Source organism: Pterocles gutturalis, unplaced genomic scaffold (assembly GCF_000699245.1).
Source record: "Pterocles gutturalis isolate BGI_N339 unplaced genomic scaffold, ASM69924v1 scaffold15045, whole genome shotgun sequence".
NCBI classification, from domain to species: Eukaryota; Metazoa; Chordata; class Aves; order Pterocliformes; family Pteroclidae; genus Pterocles; species Pterocles gutturalis.
Genome location: NW_010141107.1, coordinates 1 through 18,866, shown reverse-complemented (window position 1 = coordinate 18,866; position 18,866 = coordinate 1). Strand labels below are relative to the sequence as shown.

The window sequence follows — 18,866 nt, the reverse complement described above, 5'->3', positions numbered from 1 at the left end:
AAGAATTGGATTAACTCCTACTTTTGTCAGGATTAACTCCTACTTTTGTCAGGATTATACTGCTTCTACATGTCTCTTCTTAACTTCCTCTGTGTGACCCTGAAAGTCACCTTCATGACTGACTGCTTTGAAAAAACTTTAACATTTCTGTGGGTGCAGGCAGAAGCAACTCCCTCTGATGTCTTACAAAGCACCGAACAGCATTTTTGCTTGCACTGACTGCCTTAGATTTGAATCTCAGCAATCACAGACTGGTTGAGGCTGGCAGGCACCTCTGGAGGTCACCTAGTCCAACCCCCCCAGCTCAAGCAGGGCCACTGAGAGCCGGTTGCCCAGGACCATGTCCAGATGGCTTTTGAATAGCTCCAAGGATGGAGACTCCACAATCTCCCTGGACAACCTGTGCCAGTGCTGGGTCACCCTCACAGTGGAAGCTGTTCCCTGATGTTCAAACAGATCCTCCTGTGTTTCAGGTTGTCCCACTGCCTTTTGGACTTTCTGTTTGCCTTTTGGACAGCCATTAAGACTGGTGCTGTGTTACACATAAAAATAAGGCCAGAGAACATAGTAATCTTAGATAGCATTTGTGTTATAGTCATCAAGAAGAAATAGTCAGATTCTTGGGCTGCACTGCACACTGAGTTGCCTGAAGACTGAAGTTAGCTGCACACAGTGTTGCAGTTCATCAAGATTACCATGGAGTATTAATTTCATATTGCTTTACACTTGTCACATTGTGCAATATGAAAGCTTTCACCGCTCCTTTCTAGGGTATTTACTTGAGGTTTGGACATAAGAATTGTCTAGAGCAAGTTCAACAACTATGACAAACATACCCATCCACTATGCCTATGTTTATAATGAAGACTCCAGTACTCCAGTGTTCTTCTGAACAGGACTAACAGATGCCAGAAACTGCCAGATGACAGGCAATGGCTGCCATTAAATATTGTGGGCTGAATCAATTGAGTCAAAATAGATGAAGAGAGAAGCTCTAGAAAAGGTCATAAAGGATCACAAATTTCCACATCTGAAAGAATTTGCATTTCTAGTTGCGATTTCATCCACCTCTATCAAAATACAGCCAAAATATAGTGGTTCCAGACAGAGTCTCACTTGAGGCTTTCCTCTCCTGTAGCCAGCAGAGATTCAGTTTCTAGCTAGGGCTATGCCGCTGAGAGGATAAGCATTTATCCTGAGCCTCATCAAGGTGTTCCATCGTGGACAAGGCAGGAGAGAGCCAGAGGGCTGATCAGGAATGGAGTGTAACTCGGCCAAAGAACAACCGTGGACATTTCTATGGCATCAACACTTGCTGATAGTTTGCTCCTCTTATCACAAGAGTTTGAGAACATGACACACAGCCTTATGCTCTCCTGGTGGCTTCACAGCTGTGTAATTCTGCCAAACAAAATGCAGGTTTTGTTTCCATTCATTTACATGACAGATTTTAGTAAAGGTATTAAAATTAAGGAAGAGCACAACTTTTTTATGTGGTTTCAGCTATGTCTGATAGCACATATATGGCTCATAATCGCAGACAGAGAAGTTCCATTTTTGAAACAAGACTTTACCTAAGTGTGCTGACGGCTCCTTCCAGTTCATTACTCCGTACCATGCATTTATTTTTCAATATTCATGAAACAGTGCAAATTAAGAATACGTTGGGAAAATGCTAGGTTGTGAAGATTACAACAGTCACTATCAAAAAGTAGATACACATGACCTAACAAAAATCCCACAGTGTTTTTTAAGATCACATGCAACTTTAAAAAAAAAATCTTGTACAGTTTTTTCAAACTCTTGCAGAACCAAATCCCTACAGCATCTCTTGTAGAAAAAGATCCAGATTTGCAGACCAAAGTACAGGTATCCATGTGTAAAGCAAGCATCTATCTGCAAAGCAATTGTCTTAAATTCTCATTGCAGTCAGTGGAGATCTAATCAGTACAATAAAAGGAGTCCGTAGAGTGATTCAGCTGCCCTCAGAGCAGAGGGAGTTTGGTCAGTGGAATCACCCTAGAACTACTGACTGCAGATTAATTCTCCACTCTAATGGGAATACTCCAGGCACCTATGCTGGAAACACCTGCATCTACCTCTCTGAATCTGGAGCTGAACCCTACCTGTTACTCTGATCGAAAGATCTTATGTAACTGAGAATCCTCAAATACCCTGCTAAACTGTCTAATCACTGTCACAGTTAAAATTTGTACCTTATTGCGAGTATAAACTAGTCTAGTTAATCACTCTCCAGCCCTTGGGTTGTGCAATGTCTTTGTATGCCAGATTAAAAGAGCCTTCCACTACCTTGTTTTGAGAGGAGAAAGACTGTTAAGAAACAAAATTTAAATGTGTCTTGCAGGCACAACCCCACAGAGCTTTTGGCAGCATCTGTGAAAAATTAAGAGGCACGCTGGAATTGGCCAAGCACAAAGCCTGTCATTCTTCCAAGCGCGTTTCAGGCTCCTTCTCTGTTACTTCTCCTGTGAATTGACAATGGCTAGCCAAAACTCACCATTTAAAAATATTTTAATGGGGGAAAATATTATAATTTTATTTCCAAACCATGGCATCTGCAATGGGCAAAAATCCCTAAAAACAATTATTCAGCTTTTCTTTTTTTTAAGATATTTTCATAACTACACTTTAGACTTGCATTTCTAAAACACTGTTAACTGTTTGGAACAAGTGTTCTTAGTTGATACCACCATTTTCAGCAGGTTTTTTTGCCATGCCACACACATGAGCAACAGGAACCATTCAGCCTTATCACATCCCACTTTGAACCAGCTGGCATACCGCAGCCAACACAGGTACCACAGGTCTGAGAATTCCCAGCTCAGAGGACTCTAACATCTGTAAGTGATACTGCTGCATTATATCAGACCAGGTCTTGTCATACCACTTCTTAACCTTGGAATTCACTCTTCAAAAAAGGCTGCTGCAATGCAGTTTATAAATATGAAAGCTTGACTAAATCCTGATCCTGCTTTGGTAGCACTGGTAAGAACACATGGCTAATCAAACTTGATCCCAGTAAAAGACTGAAACACAGGGATAAAAATGAAAATAAACATAAATACATGTGATTTTTTTCCCCATTTGAACTGATCTGCTCCCAGAATATACTTAGAATATTTATGTGGCTATATATCTTTAGCACTGCTAAGCTTCAAGAGGGAACTGGGGAGGTATTAGAAGAGTTAATTAAATTCTGATCTCTAGTGCTAGTGATGAACAAATAGCCCTTCCCCTTCTACACAGATATTGGGTTGACTTCCAAATTGATTTGAATTTTTAAAGGTTGCAATATTTAAACCACAGTCATGCGAAGAGTGAAACTCATCTCTTTAATGTAAAGAAGTTCGGCACAAACCTGGGTTTGCCGAGAAGCTTTTCTTAATGTTCCTTAACAGGGGCAAGACAAAGTTAGCATTCAAGGAAAAAGAATATTAAAGGCCAAGTACAGTGTGCAACCTTCTGGTAAATCCTATCTCTCGCCCCTCTTGCTTCTCAGATTATTCAGACCTTGGGAAACTGGTGGGAAAGAAACGTCTTGCATCATAAAATACCAAAGCACTGAAAGATGACTGTGAGATGCCAACAGGGTATAAAAGAGAAAATGCCTTGTTCCATTGCTCAGACAGGGTAAGTGATACAGAGTCTCAAGTCTAGAGAATAGGAAGGCCAGTACTAAAATAATGTAAAAAAACTGAGATGGCTGAGTTGGTTCTACCCCTTCAGGTAACATGAGAGAACATTTAACTACAATATAGAATATAAAAATGCTTACTATGGACGCATGTAAGGAAATCTGGACTTCTTGTATACGGCGACCCATATTTATGAATACAAGCTAAAGAACAGAAAATGAAATTGTTATCATTGTAAAGATGACATGGCAGCTGTTCAAAGCATGTAAAATCATACCTGGCCTGCTGATTCATTAAGCAAGGATTTGGTGGGCAGATGCAAAATCTATGCAATATTACAATCTCCCAGATGCCTTAAAATTTATAAGTTAATCAAAATTTTTTAGCTCTGATGTACTGTAAAGTTATAAGCCATCTGAAGAGGATAATCACTTTACCAGATGCTACTATGATTCTAAAAGCATATTAGTAGCTACTCAAATTTGACCTACTAAATCTCTTTTTAAAAGAATCTAAAAAGCACACAAGGTTTTCTAAAACCATTGTCATTCATGATCTTAAGTACCACATATTAAACACAAATAGAAAAAAATATTATTCCATGACTATGATACAGTCAAAAGGATAAGCCAGGGGATCAATCAATAAAGGCACTTTTGTTTTTTTAAATAAGGAACTTAGTTAACAGCTAAGTTAGTTAAGAAGGGGAAAACGTAGAACGCTTCAAATTATTTACTAGTGCTGCAAACTATAGATAGAAATGCAACACCAACATTTTAACATGCAGAAAACACATAAAGGATCTCTTTATGTAAATCTCTACATAAGTAAAAACCAAAATCACATAAAGAACATGAAGTCTGTCTTAAAAGTTAGAAGTCCATGTTTACTGCAATCAGATTTCCATCACTTTCCTTAGGAGAAACTTCAGCTGTGACAAGCTCCAGTGTCAGGCACCACATACCAGCACTGCCACAAAGTGAAAGTAAGAGCTGCAACTCACCCACATATTTCGGGTAAAAATATTCCTGTAGGAGAGGGGAAAAAAAAAACAACAAAGATTTATTGAATAATATTTGCTTCTATTGTCATACTATTTAAGAGCTGCGGTTAGTTTGGTGGTCTTGCATGGCAATGGTTTAACAAAGTCCAAACAAAAACATCCTAATTTCTTTTTATTCAGAGACAGAAGTAGCACAGCATCATACATACATTTTGTCTTTTGAAAAGGAAAGAAGCATTAGCTCCAGTCTCAAGGTATTTTTTGACATCAGCTGACCTGTAAGTGGCACAGACTGAGCATGAAGCCACTTACCCACTATCCAAGAGGTAAAGGTGCTGATTTACACCTTTAAAAATGGGGAGCAAGTAGGGGGAGGAAGAAGAATCTGGGAACAAAACCCCAGGGGGAAAGTACAGAAGCACTTAGTCACCCAGAGCCTCCTTGGAAGCCCTCTGCCGATGCAGGACACGAGCAGCACCCTAACACCATAACCACTAAAATAAAAGGTCACCTTTTGCTCTTGCAACAATGAGCACCCTACAGCTGACCAGTACCCATTACCAAACCGCCCCCTCCATCACATCATGGACACTGACCACTCAAAGAACGGAATGCTGAAAGTTTGCAAGTGAGGGGAAAATTTACTTTTATTGACCTAAAACCGGACTGCAAAAGGCATTCCCACTACTCCTTGAGAACATGTCCACGCATTACTGTTCCCTACCTTGTGTCAACAAACTCTAGCTATACAGTGAGAGCAGCACTTTGCTGATGTGATATGGATCTAACCTTGCATGTTAGAAGAACATTCAGCCTGGTGAGACCTTGCCAGTCACATGATTGCTTGCACGAACACAGAGAAAGAGCAGGAAAATGAAGCTGTGCTGCATGGCCGGGTGGGAAGGATTGGCCTAAACTGATCATTAAGCCACATACTTAAAAAAATACAAAAAATTCATGGCCAGGAAAAAGGATTTCTTTCCAATTTCACTTCATACCGGAGTTCGTAATGTGTAAATCACTAGTTGAAGTGCTATTAAAATTATAATTGGAGCATGCAATGAGGGAATCGATGATTAATACTTTTGTTAAAGTAAACCATTTCTCAGGTAATTATGAAGCATATGGATAGTACAATTCTCTTTCATACAACATGAGCAATTTTTGTATAACACTAACTGCAGTGAGATTGGGACAGTAAATATCCTGTATTCTACAAAATTAATTTGGTCTATACAACATGCAAGATAAGAAACTACTTTATCTTCTCCTCTTATTACAGATGTTTGGATAAGCTCATGCGTATATACAGGCATGTACTTACCACAAAGACAGGCACACACCGTAATTCAATTTGACCTGGACTGTCCAATGCAATCAATTGGTTGACAAGGTCATATAAACTAAAAGTTTTGCATTGCTGTCATTCACCAGAAAAATCAATCGCTTCTGGCAAATATGTTCCAGTTACTGAAATGTCCTGTGTGAAATTCAGCCTAAATCATGAGAGCATCCATAAAGAAGTAGAAGTAGCTTATGTTTATTTTAATTTTCAATTCTGACATGAGGGTAATAGGCTTGGCATCTTTTAGGGTTGAGCTTTGTAATATCTCTTCAGGTTAACAAACTGAGTGAGGATCTCAGAACTCACTACAATCCCCTCTCCCTCTCTTTGTTTTTAAGGTTTGGTTTTGGAAAAGACAAGTCAAAATTGCAGTAAAAATAAAAGTAAAGCTAAACAGTCTAAGTATTCAGATGAGCACCCAGCTGTGCTATAACCACAAACTGAACAGCAGCCAGCACTCAAGGAGAAAAAGACAGCGGCATGTGATGAAATATTCCAAACATTTTTTTTAATTGTTTCCCCTTTATTCAATATACTTCATTTTCTCCTTGACCTCTGATGAATGAGTTGAGTGCTCGAAAAGTTGTATAGGGTTTACTTTTGAATGAAAGATTAAGGTAACTAGTTATTTTCATTATACAAACAACCTTCCAAATGCAAACTGACTGTACATTGATTCAATGCCAGTTGAACAATAGAAGAGTGAAACTTTGAGACGTGGTACCACCACAAGCTTTACTTCATGAGGTATGTAACAGAGGTAAGTGATTTAAACAGGAGGCTATTAATAGAAATTTAACCCTTATCTTCCGTATTTGCTTATGTCATGCAAAACTGCTTGCTGATCAGGACCTGACAATAATATCATTCCAAAATAAAGCAACATGATCCCAGGTTCTAACATTACTCATTCTTGAATGATTAACTTTTAATTTTTCTCCATAATCAGTTTTCCTTATAACGGGCTTCTAGAAATACAATGACAATGTATTTCCATTGACCCAAAAGGTTAATTAAGAATGAAGGATGAATGATCTTCCACCCTGAGAAAAGGAACTTACTTAACTGAAAGTAGCAACCTCTTTTCAAAAAACACATTTTCCCAGTTAAAAATTCAAGTTGTGCCTAACCTGCACAGAAAGACAGCCAGACATGCATTATTTCTTGTGTGAGTGCTCAACTCTACAATGTGTTTTCTGTCTTTTGTGCTGTACTAAGTCTTAATGACCCACAGATGCCAAGAAAGATGAATGCCCTATACAGGGTCAGGTCCCTGTTAAAAGTCAGAGACTCATCTTCCCTCCACCAGAAGTCTTCAGTTGTATTTTCACGATCCCAACAAAAATGCCAAGAGAAATGCTTTGAGTCTTGCTAGCAAGGAGTTAGGAAAGATTCTCTGTTGCTACTTTGCTGATTTCTCAACTAGTCAACTTAAATTTCACCAAACATCTCACCATCCAGAAGCTACTCAGTATTCACAGGATCAAAATGCAAGAGATTATTTAACTGTGGCCACTGTGGTAGCAAAAGTCACCACAGAATTACAGTAAGTGTCAAGTTATCAGATTGGAATCTGGTAAAGAAGTCAATATTTAAATGTTGTCATCCCTTCCCCTTTGGATTTGCTTTCCTAATTACTGCTGTAAATAAAAGCAGAAACAATGTGCTTTTTTAAAATAAAAAGCCATAAACAAATACATATTGGACAAACATACATATTGTACAAACATCCTCTGGATAGGGTGCTCTACAGACAGTGACTGCACCAAGTACTGTTCAGTAGTAATGTCCCCGTGCATATAAGAGGAAGACAATACCTTGCAGAAGCACCAACCTCCACAAGAGACCAACCTTCACAACCATCGTTTCAACAATTCCAACCTTTATGTCTGCTCCTACCATGGAAACCTTAATGTATTTCCACCCCTCCTTGTGACCCAACACACTTTCTGTCTCTCTGGTTCCCACTTATCAACCAGCATGACTGGGACACCAGAAGCTTCAGTAGACAAGGGCCTGGCACCAGGGCACCCACAGCCCACAGACTGGCAGGTAGTATAGGTTACACGCCACGTGTCGTGTGCCACCAGAAGTATAGCTCAGCAGAGATCTCAGGTAAAGAAGGAGAAAGAGGAAAGACTGTGCCTCACATCTACAAGTTTCTACCCTGTCAGTGAAATGGAAAGTACGGCACAAGGCCAGTCCCTCCAGGCAAGTCCTGGCTTGCTTATTTCATCTCAGTTCAAGAGATTTGTCTTTGCTGTCCAGGAGACAGAGCTGTGCTTTAACAGAAAAGATTTAAGCTCTACAGCCCTCACCCCTTCCACACAAACACATGTACACGCTAGAAGCAGGTCTTTCAATGCATTAAACACAATTATTGGTTTCCACAACAGTAGTGCAAGACCGAAGAGTGCATGCTTTTATTTCAGGGTAGAGTGACACCAAACATTTTTTCATGGGGTTAAGAAGTTCCTCTCCTACCTACATCCAGAGCTTATTCTTATCCTGATATGCTTATAACACAGCCACTACAGCACATAGTGTGGTAGCTAAAATGAACAGAGAGCCTAAGTTTAAAAGTGTCCTCAAAAAACCCAACCCAAACGCCCTCCCCCTGCCCCCCGCAAAACTCCAGGTTGTTCATTTTATACTTGTTTTTTCTTCCAAATGTTAATGGTTGCAGTGAAATAGTTAAGAATTAGTATCCCTGGAGCCGCCCCCCCAATACCCTGTATTGAAACAACTAAGGAGAACAGCAACAGCAGGGTTGTGGAATTGAAGGGGCAGAAGTACCTACGTCAGCTTCCCTGCCAAAGGAAACCAACAATGTGACTGGGGTCACCATCTCTTTTCAACTCTATGGCCAAACTCTTCCCTTAGTGGTAAAATCCATAAATTAGTGAAATTATACTGGGTATGCATTAGTCCCACTGCATTTTTAGTGAAGGTGGAAGAACACTAAATCAGAACAAGCGTTAACATGAGTCACCGTATAAAAATAACCCTTCTGAAAACATAACAATGACCCTGTCTACACCAGGAAAAATGTTCTCACTGTTGCTTAAAGTAATTGGCAACACTGGAAACCTCAGCCAAGAGGGCCTCCCAACTGCTTCTGTTGGTTTTGCTTGAGTACTAGATCAGTTAAGCCTGATCAGCAATGAATCTAATCAAAATCACATCTGAGCTGTAGTGGCAGCAGATAAAAGACATAGTCTACAGAAGTTCATGTTCCTGGGCAACCAGCTTTCAGTGGGCCTGCCTAAGCAGGAGGTTGGACCAGATGACCTCCAGAGATGCCTGCCAACCTCCACCACCCTGTGATTCTGCAATTCTGTGACTGAAACACTGCAAACACCACAGGATCTCACAGACTTGTATTAGCAATGGTAATTTCTAAAAAGCACTTTCTTAGTTTCCTGATTACCTCTTAGAGAGCAGTGACAACTCCCATATGCTCATTTCCATATAATGACTCTTCCTTTTCCTCTTTCCTTCAGGACTGAATGTTTGTCTTGGGCATGGCCTGACCTCCTTGTTTAGAAATGTACTTCATGCTTCCACACTGCAGGCATGCACTGTCCTTGCAGAGAAATGGCCACTACCAACCATGATCGGCTGCAATTTAGTGTTTGACTTGGGTTTGCTTTTACACCAACACCAGTTGTTCAACTGTTATAACCTGAGAACGCAAATTTCATTAATGCTCAAGAGCTCTCTGCTTTGTTTTAAACTCAGTCCTAGGCTTTTGATGCATAGCAAGTCTCAGGCTGAATGATTAGGCCTTCCTCCTGTACAATGTAATTAAACAGCTCCACAATTTAGAATTTTAAAAAGCAGCCTCAAAGTCTCATCTCCTACCTCCAGAGTTACTGTTGTTTAGGGTAGCTTTTAGATTTTGTCTCCATTTGCAGAGCATCCGTTTCACTGTCCATCTATTCTGCTGCACAAAGACTATGTCTGCCCCTTCCTCCGAGTTGTTCATCTTTCCAAACAAGAAGCATTCAAGACCACCCTCTCTAACATCACCTGCTTCCTAGAAACTAGGCATCTCTGCAGAACCCTGAAGACTGGAAACAAAAAACATCTATTGCTATACCTTCCCTCACCCTTTTCTGAGAGGCAGGACGATTTCCCAGCAGCATATTGAAGTGCCACCTCAGCAAAAGATGTTGCTCTGCAATGAGGAAAAACCCACCAACTATTAGAACTCACGATTACAGGAAAAAAATAATAAAAGAGAGAAAAGGAGAAAAAAAAATAATTCCTGTATGTTACAGCCAAGCAAAACACAGATACTTTACATTTGTGACGATGTAGGGGGCACAAAAAGATGATTTCTATATGTGGCCCGAGGCAGGGTTTGATTGGACAGTAACAGTGTGAAATGGATGTAACTGGTGCCAAGGGCCAAATATTCCAACAAAAACCATTTGTAGAGTGATTCCAATGAGTTGGTTGCATGTGCTTTTAATTTATTCTTAATGCAATCCAGCCACAAGTGCCTTGAGGTTTCCTCCACTGCTTCAGGATTGAAAGGCTTCTTTTCCACCAGCTGTATCAATGTGCCATTTGAAAAGAGGTACCCAATTTGATAACAGATCTTCACTCAGTGTTGCTTGTTTGCATCCTTACTTGTTGCAATAGTTACAATATTTTTACGTGTGATTAAACTAACGCTCACTTAGAAACTTCAGTCACACTAAGCAAACCAGGATCTGACAAAACACCTAGAATAAGTAAAACACTGTCTCCCTTCAACATTCTGTATTGTGTCGTTGCTCTGCAATTATTTAAGCCATATTTAAACCAGAAGAGATTATATATCCCATCCAAGATGACTTAAATGTTTGTAATCTCTCTTATAGGCTCTGTAACATTTTATCCATTGAAGTGAAGAAATACTCTATCTTCCTCCTTCCTGTAATCTAATTCTAGTATTTCTTACGATTTTGCTTACCTGCAGAGGTTGCAACTCACAGTAACAGCCACTTTAAGGCATCGCTGGATTTGGCATCAGAGGGGACAGGCAAGCAAGGAATAGGGAAGTGACATCTGAGACAACACTAGGCCCTTGCGACAGAATCTGATCTCATACTTCCCTGTTCATTATTTTAATAACTAAGTAACTTTTTATTTTTTGTTCCTGTCCTAAACGTTTTCCGGAATTGAACTATGACTCCCTGTTCCAGGAGTTGGCACAATGTGTCAGCTCTCCAGAAGCATGTGATTTGGTACAGTGCAGCCATGACCCATTCCCCTTTTACCTCTTCGTTTATGCACCCTTCTGTCCTGGCAGCTGTGCAGAGCAAAGACAACACCAATGCTGTCCCCCTCTCTGGGTATCCTCCTTACTTTCCAGCTTTGCTCTTCCTTTGGCTCCCACTGCTGATGCTCAAAGGAACAGGAGGAAAATCCGAAACAATAAATAAGGAAGCTTCCCCACAGCCATGTGCATGTGTGGAGAGCCTCTAGAACAGCAAGTCATAACAAAACACTGATGGAGGTACAAATATGGAAGGGAGACCTGCTGAAAAACTTCAGTCAGATTCTCCAAGGCTTGGTTATTCATTCACTTCTTGGAGAGCATGAGCTGTGATGACCCTTTCTGCTTCTCCCCTGGCACCTGGCCCTCCCATCCTAACCCACACTGTCATTTGCAATGTGTTGGTGCAACACTTTGTGAAGGTGTGTGGTGACCTGGACCAGGGAACTGTTCCAGCTGCAAAAATGATAATTTTTCCCTCCCAGCTACTTTTCTTTAGATCAGTTCCTTAAATCAGTCCACGCAATTGCTGAAAAGACTATTATGTGAGTGGAGGAGAAGTAAACTGGAAGAATCCCTTCCCTCCCTTTCCACTGGTTCTGTTTTCAAATCGTCATGGTTTTAGTCATTTAGCACTTGCTGAATTACTGCACTGGGGACTGAAGTATGAGATAATGAACATTTTTGCTGCTTCTTTAGTAACTGTCCTGCCCCAAAGTTTTCCCCTTTTCATATCCCATCTCTGTGTCCTGAGCAGTCGTGCTGTCTGCAGCTCCCTTGCTATGTCCATTCTCAGTGTCTTCTAAGTCTCTGACGCTGATTCCATTCTTGTTCTTCATACTTTTAGAAAGTAATTGCTTGTAATTCATTAAGTTCACTTACAGTTTGGAGCACATGTGAATCACAACTGCCAATTTATACAGATTCAATGTTTCTCTTACCTGATTCGTCTGCAGCTGTACCAACAAACCCTGTATTAAATCCCAGTAGGCTGCTCCTCCTTTTTTTTAATTTAAAAAGAAAAGTAAATGACCCCTTAGCCACAAAACAGTCTTCTTAATTTTTAATTGGCTTTTTTCCCCTCTGACATATTTATTTAAAGCTATTGTATTCCTTTAAAAAACAGACAATAATTTAATCTGTTTTTTTCCATTATCTTCCTTCTTGACCCAAACCTGTATCCCCCTGCTTCAGTTTACCATTCTGAGCATCTTTTTCCAGCCTATCTTCAAACAGCACCTCACCATAATATTCATCACTTTCGTTTTCTCTTGTTTCTTCCCTCCTGCTACACAGGTGGTTTAGCATGTAGTGCTTTCAATGACACGGTGTTTCGGTATTTCCAGGTCTGTTCTGAACTTCTGGGCTAAACTCACGTGACTGGAAACAGATAAAGATCAGGTAGGCATGAGTCCAGCAGAGTTAATGGAGCTGTGTCTGCTTCCACCAACAGCAAACTTTGCTCACCCTTCTCAATAGCTTTTGATAAAGCAGTATTTAGCTAACAAATGTATGACCGGCCTTCTAAGGCAGGCAGGAGCACTTTTGTCACCCTCCTGCTACTGAACTTCACCACCACACACAAATGCTGTGTCTGTACCACCAAACAGACAGATGCATCCTGCTCCACAGTCCCAGTCTGCTTGCCTTCCAGAAGTTAGACCCACTGGGATCTGGTACGACTCTCTCCCATCTTGTGTTTCCTTTATAAGAAGCTGCAGGCAGGCAGCTGGGATGCCATTGTGGCGTATATCTGGGCACTCGAACTTTTCTACTTCCTTCTTCTCGCCTTCAACCCATTCCTGGACAAAAGTCTAAATCTCTCAGTATTTACTTTCTCAAAATCTATTAAGCAAGTATCACTGTGCCTGGGAATCCATTCTTTTGTACACTGAGCCCAAGGTTAAATCATCAGCACAGAGTTCTCTGGTAACTTTTTGGCTCTCTTGGATGAATTCTGCACCGACAAGAAGAGATATAGAAATTTATACCAGCTGTAAATCTAGCCCTTCTTCCACTCTCTGCCAAAGTGCTATAACAAATTGGTATATTGAGAATAATTTTCACAGCAAATAAAACCAGATTTTTGCCTGGATCTAGAAAGGAATATTCTATACAGGGATGATGACATCTGTATTTAAAGATGATATCAGTATTTTTCATGTCTAGACTACACAACATTCACTAAATTACTCAAAGAAATTTTACACTGCTTAACTCTCCTCCCCCTACATGCCTTCATACTTTTCTGATTAGCATTTACAAATGTGTATCTACCTTGCTATTCTTAGAAATAAAACCTAAATATTGTCTGCCAAGCACCCCTCCAAAAAGATCAGAGTAAAGTTTGGATGACTCTAGTCCATACATGCAGTTCATGTGTTATCATAATGAGAGAAAGATGGGAGAAGGAAATAAAGCCAACAAGCCTGTAACACTACAAAACACAAGCGAACTGACCATTACCACACCCTATATATTGCTTCATCTGCATTTCAGCTTCTCGATAAACCCAGATGAGCAGAAAGAATGCTGACGTTGCTGGATGTTTTGTTAGGATCAGTAATTTTCAAGACGTGACTGCAAAAAGCCCCGGAAGCCCTGCTCTGGTCTCACTGCTGCCCTTGCCATGAGTGGCAGACTGAACTAGATGAGTGGACTGGACACCTCTTTAGACCCCTTCAGCCCGAGTTATCCTGTGATTCTCTGCCAGTATTTTGTGTATCTGACAAGCCATAGATTTAAACAGCAGTTTGGATGTAAATCCCTCAAAAAGCAGGAGAACTTTTCATGTGCCTGCCTGTGAATCAGACATTTGTTCTGCACGTGTATGAAAACCAGGTGGCTTTCCAAGGTACTCCACTGAGGGACAAATCCTTAAACAGTAAACACTGGTGGCCAGGTTGACCTGTGTCAGCACTTCTGGTGGGCCTAACACCTTTCCAGGTATTCAGCGCAGCAGTTTCAATGGTGACCCACAGGAAGACCAGTAATTCTTCCAACAGTCACAACAGCAAGCAAGATGTGCTGGGACAGCTGCCATACTGATAAACCATGGCATCAAATGATAAGAAGCTGCATTCACACACCTTCTCTACACTGAGCCTTTCAAAACAGAGAAACTCCTTGCACAAGGACACTTTTTTTCTGTATTTATTCTTTAGTGAAATCCAACGTTTCCAAGAACACCATCAACTACACTCCCTTCTGCCCTTTGTTTTACGTGCTTGGATGCCCACATTTTTAGAATAGGTCAACCGAATTCCAGAGCAGTTTATCAGTTGGTTAACAAGCTGTAATACCTTGACTGCATACCAAGGTCAAATATTTCTGCAGTACTGCTTTTTATAAGGCCTCATCAACATTTGAAATAAGATAACATTCTTATCTCTATATCCAAAACATTTTGCAACTTCATTCCATCTATCACACCTAGCATATCTTTTTAATAGATCACATTTAGAAACAGTCCTCATACCTCCCACGAACATGTTTTTAATCCTTTTTTTCCCCCACCATATTATCTTTTCTTTTTCCTGTTTGGTACCTCTAGCATAAATGAAATTACAAAACAGGAACCATCCCAGAATTCTGTAGTAATATCTAAGGATGTTATGATCAGCTTCATGAAAAAGATGGGTTGTAAGACTCATTAACCTAGGCTCACACTTGTTTTTACCATGTATAGTCATACAAATAGCACAGACCTGAGTTTTGTTCTGCCTCCTAAAAAAAAAAAAAGCAACCTAAAAATGATTCAATTGATCTTCCTTCCTCCAGTCTGGGTGAGCTGTTATTTATATTTTCCGAAACATAAAAGACAAAGGCTGCACTGGCCAAATGAATGGCTACTTAGCCCCGCCTAACACACTATTCTTAGCAGTTGATGTAAGTAATCACACATGTGGCAACACCCGCATTCAGGTTTCAGAGAATGTGTATCTTCTGCTGACCACTTGCAGATGTTGCTTGGGAAAGCTGATCACTGAAGCAATGGAAGGCACAGAAAAAAAGATGCTCTGGTATAGGTAAATGACATTTCATTCCTATTTACTGGATAGACCAGTAAGTATCTTACCATTAAATGTTATTCTTGGCTAGATATTATAATTGTCTGGATCAAGCTATGTTTTCACCTGGGAATCACCATGTAAGCTACACTACAGCCTTGCTTCATCTTACCTGAACTTCTTGAGCTGTCTGATTTAAACCAGTTAATGCAATTTCATATCACATCTTTAAGTCACAGGTCTGGAAATTAGGCCTTAAAATATTCTTCACACAGCCGTAGGAGAGTTAAGAATTTGTGTGCTCACATCGCAAGCCTTGGCTGACGTCTGGAGGTCAAATAGGAGCAGCAAGCTATTAACTAATCTCAAACTAACCTGCAGTTGTCAAGGCTGCAAGACCACTGCTCCCATAGGACAGTAAACAGCCAAATGCCTATGTTCTCTGCTGCTTTAAAGCATAAAACCTGTGAGATGCAACAGCACAGCTCACCAGTGCTCCAATATGTTCCCCACGGCTTGCCTACTACAAGGTTAGCCATAGGGCTCAGTGCAGGGCAAAAAGCGCTGTAGCTGTTTCTTTCTGCTACGACCTACATAGTTGATCTCTCGGACCAGGTGCAGCAGGCAGAGACAAAAATTTCAGCCTTCCTAAACTGCAAGGAATCACCAGCTGTCAACAGTAATCCATACATTTGCCTGGTCAATAAGAAGACCTCACTTTACCAGCATGGATCAACTGCAGCCTGACAACATGCTGAGGCGTGACGACATTTACTGTAATTCTTCAAACTGCTTGGTGTTGTTTATCAACAATCTTCATCTTTCCTGAGTCAGGGTTGTCTCAGCTAGTTCCTTCTTCTGTCAGTCACCAGGACAGGACCTACAAGGCAGCATCAGTGAAATGACAGCACAATAACTTCCTAGCATTTAAGAAACACTTCCATTACCTCAGGTGCGTACTAAGGAGATGTGAAAAGATCAAGTCAGATGAAAGAGCAGATGAGGAAAATGCTCTGCCCATCAAATCCACAGGTACTGCTGGAGGAGCAGTCACCTACGCCTTACAAAGCACTGAAGGCTTCCAATGTGGAGAAAAATAACAGCCCACATACGTGACCTCTGCCACCATGCATTAGAAAACTGCTACTGAACAGAAGCTGCTGCCTTTGTGTCACACACTGATTGCAAAATGGATAGGAAGGGCCATAAATCCCCCCAGTAGGCAGTAACACACTTGCTTCCCAGTCAAACCGAAGCAAAGTAATATTAAGGAGCAGGGCATACTGCACATAACAAGCAAGTTCACAGCTCTTGGGAGTTTTGTGTCTCAGAAAAGGTAGGATCTTACGTCACTGCAGACCTAAAAGTGTTATAAAATACAGTACTTTGGTGTAGAAGCACATATAAAATAAGGAAGGGGGCACAGACACTAGAAACGTGCCCAGGTTGCCCAGAGAAGCTGTGGATGCCCCATCCCTGGAGGTGTTCAAGGCCAGGCTGGATGAGGCTTTGAGCAACTTGGTCTAGTGGGAGGTGTTCCTGCCCATGGCAGAGGGGTTGGAACTAGATGATCTCTAAGGTCCTTTCCAGCCCTAACCATTCTATGATTCTATGATTCTATGATAAGCTTGTCTAGCCTTAGTGATATTTCTTCAGGGGTTTTCAGGGCTAGAGAGAGACCACGCGGCAGTAACAAAGGAAATGCACCAAAAAAATAAAAATAATTTGCAATGACAGAATGTTTGTGTTGCTGTATATAGAATTTATATTACACATGAAAAGATTTTAAACTAAAATGATTTCACTATTTTCATTACAGCAGGAGAAGTGTGTTTTTTTCAATATACAAAATAAGCACCAAATATTGCTAAAAACTCCTGACACATTTACATGGTCTACCACACTCTAAACTGACCTATCAATGCATTGCCTTTGGCTACTCTCTTGGCCAAAAGCCAATCAGCCAAACTGGTGACCTCAGATCACCTTTTTTCCAGGATACTACAAAATGCCATTTGGGATATTTTTGCTGCATTTACTGCTATATAGTAAATATCTATACTGTGCTTAAAGACATGTTATTCGACGTGAAGATGGAAATGGCTGTGCCAGACACTCTCACCACTTTCCAACTATCCATATTCTGTACTAGCTCAGTTTTACAGAACAGAAGCAAATACTGCTGCAAGCAGATGTGACTCCACATACACATAAGAGGTGTACCGACAAACACTGCCTGGCCAAGTGCTCCATATTACGCTCTAAATTAAAGACTGTCAAAAAGAAAAGCCAGCATCACACTGCTTTTGCCATGCTTACTAGTGCCTTGTGACAACAAGCTACTGCACCGTATATCCAGTGCTGAGCCTGCTAATGAAACACACATGTCAAGACTTGTCTGAGTGAAACATAAAATATCTCCTCCAATGAGTCCCTCCCTTGCCTGTGGTGTGTGTCTCTGTGTACACACACACACACACACACACACACACACATAAAATCTCTCTCTGTCCTATCGTCTCCCTAGAGCATCACACCATTAACAGGAACACACTGTGCAATATCAAGCTTCAGTTTGAGCACTGAGAAAATCCACTTCCCACTGCTACATCAATGCCAGATAATCTCTGCAATGAGAACAGCCTATCCAAAACAGCATAGAGAGGCGGTGTAAAGTAATTGGAAGAGTAAGCCAAGCTTAGTAAAGCAACACAACTGCATCCACATGCTGTCCAAAGTGAGAAGACGACTGAAGTGAAAGGCAGCCTTGAGAAGACTGGAAAAGTCAGCTCCACTTGCAGTGTGCAGGCTGGAACTGTGTGAAGCCACGGTCAACGTTAGAAGTGCAGCAGCACCACATTCCTGTACACGTGCCCTCCTGCTGTTGTAGTGACAGGTCCTGAACCTACTGATTCCAAAATGCTAATCAAACTGCATAGGGTCCAAAAGGATTAATCCACTTATGACACACTTCTTCTGAGAAGCCCCTATTCTGACATATGCCACGACATTAAGGGGATTTCAAATACAGCTGGGATGGAAGTGTGAAGGAAAGAGGGATGGTAAGGTGTCGGGATAGAGAAGCCACAGCATGAACGTGCACTGGTTTTGCTCTGTGGATTTACACCACGGGCGAACGGGGCCCTTCCACCCTCCGGAGCCATCAGCGGTGCCAGCAGGGCCAGGCTCACCCAGAGCATCCCCCCCGAGGCATTTCTAACCGGGCAGCACCGACACAGCCCTTGCGCAGGCTGAGCGCTAGTCACGCTGTGTGCCTTCGAGTCCTTCACCTAATCGTTCTGGTTCCTCCTCCTCCTCCTCCTCCTCGCTCCCAGCCACCAGGCCGGCTCCGGCGCTGTCCCGGCGGCTGCCCCAGCCGTGCAGGCAGCCGGCGCCCAGCCGCAGGTGGACGGAGGGACGGTGGGGGGACAGAGCCGAACAACCAACCCCCATCCCCGCGGCGGCTCTGCTCCCTTACCGTTTCGGGGTCGTTCTCAAAGACTTCCCGGGCCTCCTCCTTGCTGCACTGCTCCTCCACGCACTCCCTCTCCAGGTGCCCTTGCTTGGTCTCCTCGAAGATCTG

General features: G+C 41.5%; 1 protein-coding gene across 1 annotated transcript in view; it reads right to left on the bottom strand.

Annotated features, from left to right (window-relative positions):
* Nucleotides 1–18,863, bottom strand: part of GAS6 (growth arrest-specific 6) — a gene marked incomplete at its 5' end in the record, with an annotated part of 40,126 nt that extends 21,263 nt beyond the window's left edge. The window contains 3 exons of the mRNA XM_010083920.1: nucleotides 3,797–3,859; nucleotides 4,660–4,684; nucleotides 18,762–18,863. Coding sequence (XP_010082222.1) covers nucleotides 3,797–3,859; nucleotides 4,660–4,684; nucleotides 18,762–18,863 — 190 coding nt within the window. The remainder of the gene's footprint in view (nucleotides 1–3,796; nucleotides 3,860–4,659; nucleotides 4,685–18,761) is intronic.
* Between the last annotated feature and the right edge of the window lie 3 nt (nucleotides 18,864–18,866).